Here is a 12,098-nt window from a genome sequence, read left to right as displayed (position 1 = left end):
CTCCATGAGCACAGTTGTCATTTCTGAGTGCCACATTTTAAACATTATATTAGCAAAGTAATATGTGTCCAAAAGAAAACAACCAGGATAGTGGCATAGAACCATGCTACTCTCTGATGAAGGCTTGAAGGAATTAGGGGTGGTCAGCCTGAAGAAGAGCAGCAAACACAAGTTGCAAATGACTATCTACAGTTAGGAAGAGGACTATAAGAGGAAAGAGGGAGGCTGCCAGTTTTGTGCAACCCATAAGACAGGCCTCAGAATAATGAGGGCAAGCTACAAGGAGCAGATTATACATCACTGTAATCAAGCATTGCCCAACAATCAAGGACAACCAGCAATATGACAGCCTTCATGAGCAACAAGAGCCCCTTACCTCTCTACATTTGAACAGAAGCTAGTGGTTACTCCAAAGATGGGTAGCAACATAGTCGATGCCGTCACTTTGGTAATCATGCTACTTATTCACTGGAAGATACTGGTAGAGTTGTTGTTCAAGCAGATTTGCTCAATATAACCTAGGGCCACTATACTAGTGATTTGCTTCTACATTTTTCTCTTGTTAATTTTGCAACCTCCTCGGTTTTCAAAAAAGCTGGTCAAGAATCCAGTGGGGAAGGTACAAAAACATTCACCCCTCTTCCCAAAACACAGTTAAATAACTATTATTAAATGATCAAATCTCAAGTGCAAAAAAAAAAAAATGTTTGTTGAGCAAAACACTGGCCCAGTTGGGAGAAACTCCATTGGACATTTCATCATGGAAACATTATTTGCCAAATTAATTGATGAATGTTAGTCCAGGTCTTTAGCCTCTCTGTGTTTTGGGGAAACTCCCATAACTGTAGAGGAAAAGAATGTGGCCCGTTTCCCATTATGTGTTTTGTTTTCATTTACATCTGTGTATGTTTCCCAGTTTGAGGCCACCTGTCCTTGAACAGCTGGAAGCAGGCGGTATATTCAAGAGCCCTAAGCCAAAACACATTAACTCCTGATCCTTGGTACTGTCGGGGGTGGATGCTGGCCGTGGGAATCACCCTTCCTCTGACTTTGCACAGCTGTATGTTCTAAATCACTGGAGGGAAAACTGTTTTGTATTAAAATGCATTTTTTTTTTTTAGATCAGAAAGCTTGTCAGTTCCTCACCCATGAATGTTCTCACAGGTTACAGGCCAGTGTCCGTGTAAATTAGGCTACAGTGGGAAACGCTGCAGTGAGTGCCAGGAAAATTATTACAGTGATCCACTCGGGCGATGCATCCGTAAGTATTGCTATTTCTAAAAACATGAGCACAGTCAACCTGGTCCTACCACGAGCATGCTATGAACCAACTGACTTTCAAACTCCTTTATTTTCTAGAAAACTCAAAAAGTTTAATTCCAGTTTTTAAAATAGTATTTTTTGTAGGCCTATAAAAAAAGATTTTTTTCTTCTGTACTAAAACTTTAGGCTGTATTAAATATTAGCCTAGATTCAAACGTGTAGCCTATATTAACATTCCTCAAAGTCATTAAAATGGAACAGGCCTGTGAGATCATAACTGGTAGCCAATTTTCTGCTATTTGGAAGCATGTTGACAAAAGCAGCTACTCTGGAGTGAATTACAGGCTGGGGGACGGCTCCCAGGAAGCCAGCAGAGGCTTCCTCAACGTGGCTCTCATAACTCTGGGTCTCCCACAGAGTCACTTACTCATTCACTCTACAACATTCCTAGAGTGCCTACTGAGTACTCTAGGAAGTGAACATGTAAGACAAGGCCCTAACCTCATGGAGCTTGTGTTCTAGTGCCTCTCCTGCATTGTCTCAGCACTCGCAGGATTTAGAGATGCGCGTCCAATAGAACTTCCTATAGAGATGGAAGTGTCTACATCTGAGCCGTCCAGTGCAGGAGCCATTAGCCACGTGTAGCTGTTGAGCATTTGCAATGTGGCAAGTGAGAAAAACAATGGTTTATTTTATTGAATTTGTTTAAATCTCTCAATAGCCCGGTGTGGTTAGTAGCTACCATATTGGAAGGGCAGATTTAATGTCTGGATTAGGTTCTAGGAGAAAGGATTTTTTGCATCTCTATTTAAAGTCAGCTTCCAAAAAGAAGTCAATCCAAAGAAATAACATATGTGATGGGTTTATCATCGTGTCACTTCTACTTATATTGTACCTCTTTCCTCCTTTCCATTCTTTCATAAATGTGCTTTTGTGACACACACAAAAAAAAGCCTGCATTTTCTTGTCCCACTCAAATATATATTCTGAATGGTTTTCCCCAGTCCCACACAGTTTTCTAAGTGGAATTACTACTTTAAAAACCAGGGAGAAATTTGGGTTCTTGGAAAACCTGTCTTCCAGAGTGCCTTTCCTTGTGTCCCTTTAATATTTCAATAATCTCATTTTATAAAAATGCTTTCATCTCTTATAGAGAAGACTTTGCAAATGGTCACCTAAACCCACAGACTCCACTAAAACTCCTGGAGAAGAATGGTTAGCTAGGGGAACCTTGGCTTCCAGCTGGGGATGTGACTTAGTCCCACCCCCTGGCCTCTGGACCAAAGCAAACCTGCCAGACAGATGTCTAGTTGAGGGGCCTAATATGTTCATCAGTTTTTATTTGTAATTGGCATTCCTTTATTCAAGCTGGCAAATGCATTTTTAAATCGCTTGTTCCTTGCAGTTAGTGCAATTACATAGGCTAGTGATTCCCTGGCCTTTTGGAAATTGAAGTAACTTCAGTAGCTCTCCCATCCTCCATCCTTAGGTGTAATACCAAAAATCTAGTTAACTAAAGTGCATGTAGCATAGGGTGGTGGGGTTTTTTTATTAAGACAAATTAAATTTATTTTTCTCCCTTTTTTAAGTATCTTTTTTATTGATTTCAGAGAGGAAGGGAGATATATATATATATCAACGATGAGAGAGAATCATTGATAGGCTGCCTCCTGCATGCCCCACACTGGGGATCAAACCTACAACCTGGGCATGTGCCTAGACATGTGCCCTGATGGGGAATCAAACCGTGAGCTCCTGGTTCATAGGTCAACGTCCAACCACTAAGCCATGTTGGCCAGTCTAATTTTCTCCCTTTTTAAAAAGACCATTTTTAGAGCAATTTTAGGTTCACAGCAAAATTGAAAGGAAGGTATATAGATTTCCCATATACTTTCTGCCCCCACAGATGCACAGCCTACCCCATGGTCACCATCCCCAAGAGAGTCGTTGTTATAATTGATGAACCCACAATGAAGCATTATAATCACCACAGTCCATAATTTACATTATGTCCACTCTTAGCATTGTCCATTCTGTGCATTTAGACAAATGTATAATGGCATGTATCATCACTATAGTGTCATGCAGAGTATTTTCACTATCCTAAAATTCCCCCGTGCTCTGCCTATTCTGCCTACCCCCATCCCTAACAACCATAAATCTTTTTATTGTCTCAACTAGAGGCCCAGTGCATGAAATTCGTGCATGGGTAGGGTCCCTAGGCCTGGCCTGTGATCAGGGCCAATCTGTGGGGTGACCCCGGGGTGATCAGGGCCCCCACTCACACCCACCTTGGCCTGGCACCACCCACTCACCTGCTCCACAATCCCGCCACAGTCCCGCTCTTGTCGGGGTCCATCGGGGGCCAGCAGCACCTCCACTGCTGCCCGCTGTCAGCACCGTGTTGCCGATGCAGCCATGTTTTGTGCCACCCCCTCGTGGTCAGCGCACATCTAACTCCTGGTCGGTCGAACTCCCGCACATGGGGATAATTTGCATATTAGCCTTTTATTATATAGGATAGTTTTGCCTTTTCTAGAATGTCCTATAGTTGGAATCATACAGCAATTAGTCTTTTCAAATTGGCTTATTTCAGTTAGCATTTAAGTTTCCTCCACATCTTTTTATGACTTGAAGCTCTTTAGTGTTTAACACTGAATAATATTTTTATTGTGTAATTGTACCACAGTTTATTTATCCATTCACCTACTGAAGGACATCTTAGTTACCTGAAAGTTTTGGCAATTATGAATAAAGTTGCTATAAGCATTTGTGGGTAGCCGGGGAAGATGGCCCTGATAGCAGGCCAAGCCTAGGGACCATACTCATGCACAAATTTCGTGTACTGGGCCTCTAGTTTCTACATAAAAACCATAAACTGATTCATTGGTGGAATGAAAAGAAGAATGCTGTATTTTAATGACCATTGCACAGATCCCTGAAATTATACTGGTTTTAAATGTTCACCTTAGCAACAGGAGTTGGAGAGATTCTCAAGGTCTTTACTCTTGAGCTAGTTATAAGCAAAAGACCAGGTGATGACATCTCTGCTCCTTCTCTCTCTCTTTAGCATGTGACTGCAACAGGGAAGGTACCCAGAAGCCCATCTGTGACCGGGACACTGGCATGTGTCACTGCCGGGAAGGTGTCAGCGGCCAGCGGTGTGATCACTGCGCACGGGGTCACGGCCAGGAATTCCCTGCTTGTCTTCGGTGTCACTCATGCTTTGATCAATGGGACCACACCATTTCTTTCCTCTCCAGCGCAGTGCAAGGGTTAATTAGGCTGGCTGCTAACATGCAAGATAAAAGAGAGACCCTGCCCGTCTGTGAGGCTGACTTCAAAGGCCTTGGAGAGAACATGTCTGAAATAGAAAGGATTTTAAAACATCCTGTTTTCTCATCTGGGGAATTCTTAAAAGTCAAGGATTATCATGACTCTGTTCGGTAAGATTTGTGCTCAAGCAATAGATAGTGAAGTTCCTGATTTATCTTAACTTCTACTTTAACAGCCTTCAGCTTAAAAAATGTACTTAAATGTGTGTTAACAATAGAGAAATAGGAAAATAAATCCAGTTAATAGACTGGTGATTATATTTGTCTCTTTTTAAAAATAATTTTTATTTTTAAATTACAGTTGACATACAATATTAATTTAGTTTCAGGTGTACAACACAGTGATTAGACACTTATATAACTTATTAAGTCATCTAGTACCCATTTGACATCATACATAGTAATTACAATATTATTGACTATCTTCCCTATACTGTACTTTACATCCCCATGACAATTCTGTAACTACCAATTTGTACTTCTTAATTCCTTCACCTTTTTCACCCATAACCCTAACTCTATTCTACGTGGCAAACATTAAAATTTTCTCTGTATAAGTCTGTTACTGATCTGCATGTTTATTTATTTTGTTTTCCAGATTCCACATATAAGTGAAATCAAATGATATTTTTCTTTCTCTGTCTCACATATTTCACTCAGCACAACACCCTTTAGGTTCAGCCATGTTGTTGCAAATGGCAAAATTTCATTTTTTTTATGGCTGAGACATATTTCATTGTATATATATGTACCACTTCTTCTTTATCCATTCATCTAACGGAGACTTAGGTTGCTTTCTTGTATTGGCTATTGTAAATAATGCTGCAATAAACATATAAATGCATTTGTCTTTTCAATTTAGTGTTTTGGATTTCTTCAGATAAATACCCAGAAGTGGAATTGCTGGGTCATTGGCTGTCTCATGTTATAGCCTTTATTTTAAAGTCTATTTTGTCTGGTATAAATATTGCTACCCCAGCTTTTTTTCATTTCTATTTTCATGAAATATCCTTTCCATCCCTTTTCTTCCAGTTGTGTGTGTATTTCAATCTGAAGTGAGTCTCTTGTAGACAACATAAGTAAGGGTCTTGTTTTGTTATCCATTCAGCCACAGTATGTCTTTAGATTGGAACATTTAATCCATTTACATTTAAACTAGTTATTGTCATTTTATTATTCATATTTTTTATCTTTTCTTTTTCTTCTTCTTAAAGAAAACCCTTTATTATTTTTTACTAAAGGCCTGGTGCACGAATTCATGCATGGGTGGGGTCCAGTCAGTCCACCCCAACCGGGGCCAATTGGGCAGGGCTGGCCGGAGTGAGAGGCCCCAGGCAGTTGGTGGGCCAGGCCCACCCCTGGTTGAACTCCTGGTTGAACTCCTGGTTGAGGGACAATTTGCATATTACCCTTTTGTTATATAGGACTAGAGGCCCAATGCACAAAATTCGTGCAAGAGTAGGCCTTCGCAGTCACAATTGCCTGGATCCCTCCCTTGCAGCCATGGCTGCAGTCCCAGCTTCATCCCGGAAGGATGTCCTGAAGGACGTCTGGTCTAATTAGCATATTATGCTTTTATTATTATAGATTATTATAGATAATACTGTTTGGTGGTGATTAATTCCTTTAGCTTTTTTTTTTTTGTCTTGGAAGCTCTTTATATGTCCTTCAATTCTAAATTATAGCTTTGCTGGGTAAAGTAATCTTGGATGGAGGTCCTTACTTTCCATTACTTCAAGTATTTCATGCCAGTCCCTTTTGGCCTTCAAAATTTCTGTTGAAAAATCAGCTCACAGTCTGATGGGAGCTCTCTTGTAGGTAACGAACTGCTTCTCTCTTGCTGCTTTGTCTTTAACCTTTTGCATTTTAATTATGATGTGTCTTGGTGTGGGCCTCTTTGGGTTCATCTTAGTTTGCAGCATCAGAGAAGAAGGTGATGGCAAACGAAAACACACAAGGTACACTCACCAACAAGGAACCTCCTTGTCACTTGTGATCATTGAAAGTTAAGACCACGTACAGAAGTAGCACTAAAAAGAGCCTTGCTGGAAGCAGACTTGTTCTAAATGAAGAACTGATCTTTCCCCGAGGCTGGGCAGGGGCTGTGTGTTGGGTAAAGTAATTGCTGGGTCATTGCCTGTCTCTTGTTATAGCCTTTATTTTAAAGTCTATTTTAAATAGACTTTTTTGAATGTAGATTTGCTCTCTTAGACTGATCTAAATGAGCCATGTTTAAATACATGTTTTTGAAAACCCAAAGCAAAGGGAGACACAGAGAGTATAAACAGTTGATATTGAAAGATTCAAAAACCTTTTTATTCTACTAGACCTTGGGTGCTGATCATTTTTTAAGTGAGTGATGAAATATCCCAGTTAACAAGAAAGAGATAAGCCATAAATGGAATTATAAACTGCCAAATGAAAAATAGGGGGTGGGGCCAAGACCGGTTTGGCTCAGTGAATAGAGCGTCGGCCTGCGGACTCAAGGGTCCTGAGTTCGATTCCGGTCAAGGCATGTACCTTGGTTGTGGGCACATCCCCAGTAGGGGGTGTGCAGGAGGCAGCTGATCGATGTTTCTAACTCTCTATCCCTCTCTCTTCCTCTCTGTAAAAAATCAATAAAATATATTAAAAAAAAAAAAAAAGAAAATTAGGGGGTGGGAAAATACATTCTAATTTTGAGGTAATTGCCCTAATAATGAGGGCAATCTATCAAATGTAATACAAGCTTCACTATGTTTACTCTCATTTTCTCCTATAGGAAACAAATCATGCAGCTAAGTGAACAACTGAAAACAGTATATGAATTTCAAGATCTGGAGGAAACAATAGTGAAAATGAGGAATGAATCAGACCTCTTACTTGAAAATCTTCAGGAAGAAATTGATTTGTACTCCAGTGCTCGTAATGCAAGCATTGTGGGTAAGAGAGAAAATGCACTTCAACTGTATGTTTCTGGACAAATGTTTATAAAATCCATAGTACATTCCATTAGTGAGTCACCCTGTGCTTACTGCCATAGCACCCCAGCACTTCAGAACATGAAAACACACCCATTGAAGACATTATTTGTATATGAATATTTCAACTTTTTAAACATTGCAGAACCTAGATAGTATTTGCTCAAAATAACAAATGACTGATACTAAACAAATACCAAAGCAACCTTCTAGAGCCAAACCATGCAAGTGGTCTTGTGAAATCAGCAACTTAGAAATGCTAACATGCATAAGGAAATAAAAGAGATATGTTTCTACGGTATGTTATCCTGAGTATGAGCCACTCCATTTCCAGCAACCATAAATGCAAAGGAATATGAAGCAAAAAAGACTTTCTCATAAGGACTTTGCAGGGGTGTGGAGTTATGTAACATACTAGAAGCCCACAATTCACATTGCATAGTTCTCAAAAATGAATGGGAGCAGTGTCGAAGTCAGGATCAACTTGGAGGAGAAATGGAACTCTGAAGCAAACCTTGGATTAGCTCTTCTCCTGATCTCTGATGAGATCTGTTATACTTGGAAATGGACAACCTGATACTACCAGAAGAGGCAGCACTGAACTTGTTCACACCTAACCCATCTAATTGGGAGGTAAAGCGAAAATATGCATGAAACTCGCCTTGAAGGCCATAACACGGTCTGCTTTCTCTGCCCTATGTGTATGCTCCTGTTTTTCATCTGATCTTGACCTTAAAGAGAAAAAATACATGACAATTATGACCCTAAAGGAAGACTTAATTTAGTGAAATAACCATCCATGATACTCAATAAATCCTATGTCAAGAATAAGGAATTTGTTCTGATTCCTAATCTGGAAGAAGGTGCCCACTGAAAGAACTGGACGTCTACCAGCGGTCACCCAAGCCAGGTAGAAGAATGGAAAACTGCCCTCAGGCTAAGCCTCTCAAACTTGCAGCCCAATAGCAGTTTCTGAAGTTTTTCTCAATGCCTGACACTGTGCTGGGGAGATGAACACTCAAAGTCCTTGTCCTTAAGTTATTCCAATCTAGTGGGAAGACAGGCATATAAACAATTGCAAACAAAAAGACTAAATTAGGGCATCTTCGATTGCTTCCAGGACAGAGCAGTGAAAATGAAATTCCTTCTGAGTTTCTTAGAAAAGGCTTCAGGGAGTAGGTGACAACTGAATTGGGCTTCACAGAATGAAGATAAATTTGCCAGAAAAAGGAAGAAAATCATTCCAAGTAATAGGAAGATGGTTTTGTTTTATGATAAATGAAAATCATGTGTGTTGAGGATATGTGAGTGTAAGAACCAGGAAGGTTTAAAAGATGAGGTATGGTTGGTGCCTGGATTCTGGTTATGTAGTGTGCAAAGAGTAGGACCTTGGGCCTCTGTTTCCTAAAATATGGAGTTATAGTTTAGAGCCCTAATATACCATCATTTACATTAAAAAATACCATGTTATTTTAATGAAATTGCATTTTAATAACAGTATGGAAAATATAGAGAAGTGCTTAATGTAGACATTGGCTCCATAGTCAAACCACCTGGCTTCAAATCCTGGCTTCACCTCCTACTAGCAGTGAGACCTCAGGCAAATAGATGACTTCATCAGAGCTTCATTTCCTCACTTATAAGGTGAGGGTGATCATAGTAATAAACATCTCACAGTGCTGTGAGAAGGTTAAGGAAGAACATTGATAGGAAGTGCAGGCCTATAGAAAACACTCTACAAATGCGAGCTATTGTCATCAGCCTCAACATCAGAGGTGAGCAAAAGACAGACAGCCTGCCAGCAAATCCTACCCACAGCCTGTCTCTGTGAATGAAGTGTCATTAGAAGACAACCTCCCCTATTTATTTACTATTTGTCTGCTGCTGCTTTCACACAACAATGGCAGAGCTGAGTCATTGTCACAGACCACTGTGGCCGGGAAACCTACTAAACCGCTTATCCCCTGACTCTTCGCAGAACAAGTTTGTCCACTCCCACTCTATATAATGAGGTGAATTTAGTTGGTTTATTGCATTAGGGTTCATAATTAATGCATAATTAATACATCTGTGGAACAGTTTACAAAGTATTTTCATATCGCACTCAATCCTCACAAATTATTATCACCAATTTGCAGATAAGGAAACTCAATCTAAGACATTAAACGATTTGCTCAAGGACCTAGCCAGACAGTAAAAGGTGAACCGACACTCAAACCCATGTCTGCAGATTTGAATCTTAATGTTCTACATCTACCATATATATATATATATATATATATATATATATATATATATATATATATATATTCCTACATCTAATCCTTCCTCATAGGAGTGTAAATTCAAGGAAGAGGATGTTGACTTTTTGTACTGTCATTAAGACAAAGATAGTGGCCAAATTGTGAAATAATTATCTTGATAGTCAATGTATAATTTCATTTGTTTCCAAAACATTTATCTTACCTCAATTTATGTTGATGTAGATTTCTCAGAGAACATCAAGAAGTATTATCACAGATCATCATCTGCTGAAAAAAGAATTAGTGAAACTACTTCCATCATAAATAACTCTGAGAAAACCAGGATTGACTTACTTACCATCTTAGATACATTAACCTCAAAAGAAAACTTGTCATTGGAAAAATTAAAACAGATTAAGATACCAGATATCCAAATACTGAAGGAAAAGGTAAATATTCATACAGTGTAATAAAAAATGTTTGTAGCTTCTACTTGGTCTCTTCAATTATATTTTCCTGTCTTACATCTTATTTCTTTTTTATTTATTTTGTAAATGTATAAATATATATAACATATATAAATGCCCTGTTAACAATGTATAAATAAATAAATGTATTTATTTTTTATTTCTTAAGTCAAAGTTTAAGAATAATCAAAGAGTAAAAATTGTGCCTTCATTTTATTATTTTATATTATTTACTATTTCCCAAGGGTACAGATTTCTCTTCCTGCCTCATTATAAGTAAAAGGTAAATTTTATTTCTTTAAAGGAAATTAACAGGGAAATGCTAGACATTTGACAATTTTCCCCCAAAACTGTAAGTATAAAAATGACACTAATTGGCACAATGCTGATAACGAATATTTTAGATACTGATTCAGTTACCTGAGAAACATTTAATGGGTCACATCTATACACTAAGCATGAATAACTATTGAGGAAACATGTACGAATAGAGCAGTGCCTTCCCGCCATGAACCTGGATGGCATTCAAAAAAATCTGCCTGCGAGTGGCTTTTTCATGGAAGTCATTTCTCCGTCAGGTGTGTGGAGAACGAGGGGACCTGCCATGTGTGCTCTCGTCATGTGGTGGCCCAGGCTGTCATGACTCCCTGCCCCTCTCGAGGAATGCCCTTCAAAAAGCTCAAGAAGCAGAGTCCATGATTCAGAACTTGAGCAGCCAGGCTCCAGGTCTGAAAAATCAGGTAAGTCATGTCTTCTGTTGCTTTATTTGTAAAGCTGTAGCAATAAAGAAAAGGAGCTATTTGGAATTTTAAAAACTGCCATTTAGCTTCTAAGCAGAAGGATGATTCTAGATATTAGGTATTCTTATGCCTGGAAATGTAGGATAAAACTATAGATGTCTATATAAATGTAGATTTAGAAGTAGATGTGAATATTGACATATTTTCTATTTAATATTTCTATTACTATGTGTTTGTAGGACATAGACTTGTGTGGACATATTTCTTTTATAGCAAACACTACATAGATGTGAAGACTCCTGGCTTTGAAGCTTTGAAAACTATAGATCTCCCAAAGTAAAGAATCATTTTTTATCAATTCAAGGGTATATATGAAATTCTACCAAATATATACAGTTTAATGTTAGAATTTAATTTAATGTTAGAAAATATTTTAACAGGAATATGTCCTTATGCCTTGAATTCCTTCTCTAATAATTTTAAAAGATTTCATTTACTTTTCTGGTCACATTGATGAGTATACTTTTTAATTACCTATTTTTCTTTAGCGTTTTGCGAATACATCATATTCTTCTTAAAAGGGTGAACACAATTTCAGGTATTCTGTGAATAGTACATTGTATTCATCTTGAGAATAAGATGATGAAGTGCCCCTTAGCTCACACCTTTTTTGACAATCTACGTAGAGCCTTTGATGAAAAAATAGTTCTTAAAGCACTGAGGTGTTTTAACCAATGTAAGTTAAATATTCTATCAGTCGGCATTCTTGTTTGCAAGTAACAGAAACCAACTCCTAAACAAAAAGGAAATGTACGCGGAGACGTCTCAAATGGAGAGGAGGATAGAGGGTCAAGCTTGGGAAAGGGTTGAGAACCACCTATGATACATGTGTGAGCACCTACACACCAGTACATGTATGTACACACACACACACACACACGAGCAACAGTTTCCTCCAGGAGCCTCACCTCCATGATCCTGAGGCCCAGCTGGTCCTGTGTCCTTGCTCCACATGCCCCAGAATCCAAGAATGGAGCAAGCCTCTGCATAGCCAAGCTGGAGAAAATCCCTGCACATACGAAATGTCGAA

The 12,098-nt window shown here is 38.8% G+C and overlaps 1 protein-coding gene across 1 annotated transcript in view; it reads left to right on the top strand.

Moving 5' to 3' along the window:
* LAMB4 (laminin subunit beta 4) overlaps positions 1–12,098 on the top strand; it is a gene marked incomplete at its 5' end in the record, with an annotated part of 89,893 nt that overhangs the window by 60,024 nt on the left and 17,771 nt on the right. The window contains 5 exons of the mRNA XM_079786374.1: positions 1,165–1,261; positions 4,334–4,709; positions 7,360–7,520; positions 10,045–10,250; positions 10,847–11,008. Of these exons, the coding sequence (XP_079642500.1) occupies positions 1,165–1,261; positions 4,334–4,709; positions 7,360–7,520; positions 10,045–10,250; positions 10,847–11,008 (1,002 nt within the window). The remainder of the gene's footprint in view (positions 1–1,164; positions 1,262–4,333; positions 4,710–7,359; positions 7,521–10,044; positions 10,251–10,846; positions 11,009–12,098) is intronic.

The sequence above is a fragment of the Cnephaeus nilssonii genome, assembly GCF_951640355.1.
Source record: "Cnephaeus nilssonii genome assembly, chromosome: 12".
NCBI lineage: Eukaryota > Metazoa > Chordata > Mammalia > Chiroptera > Vespertilionidae > Cnephaeus > Cnephaeus nilssonii.
This window is presented reverse-complemented; position numbering and strand designations above follow the sequence as displayed.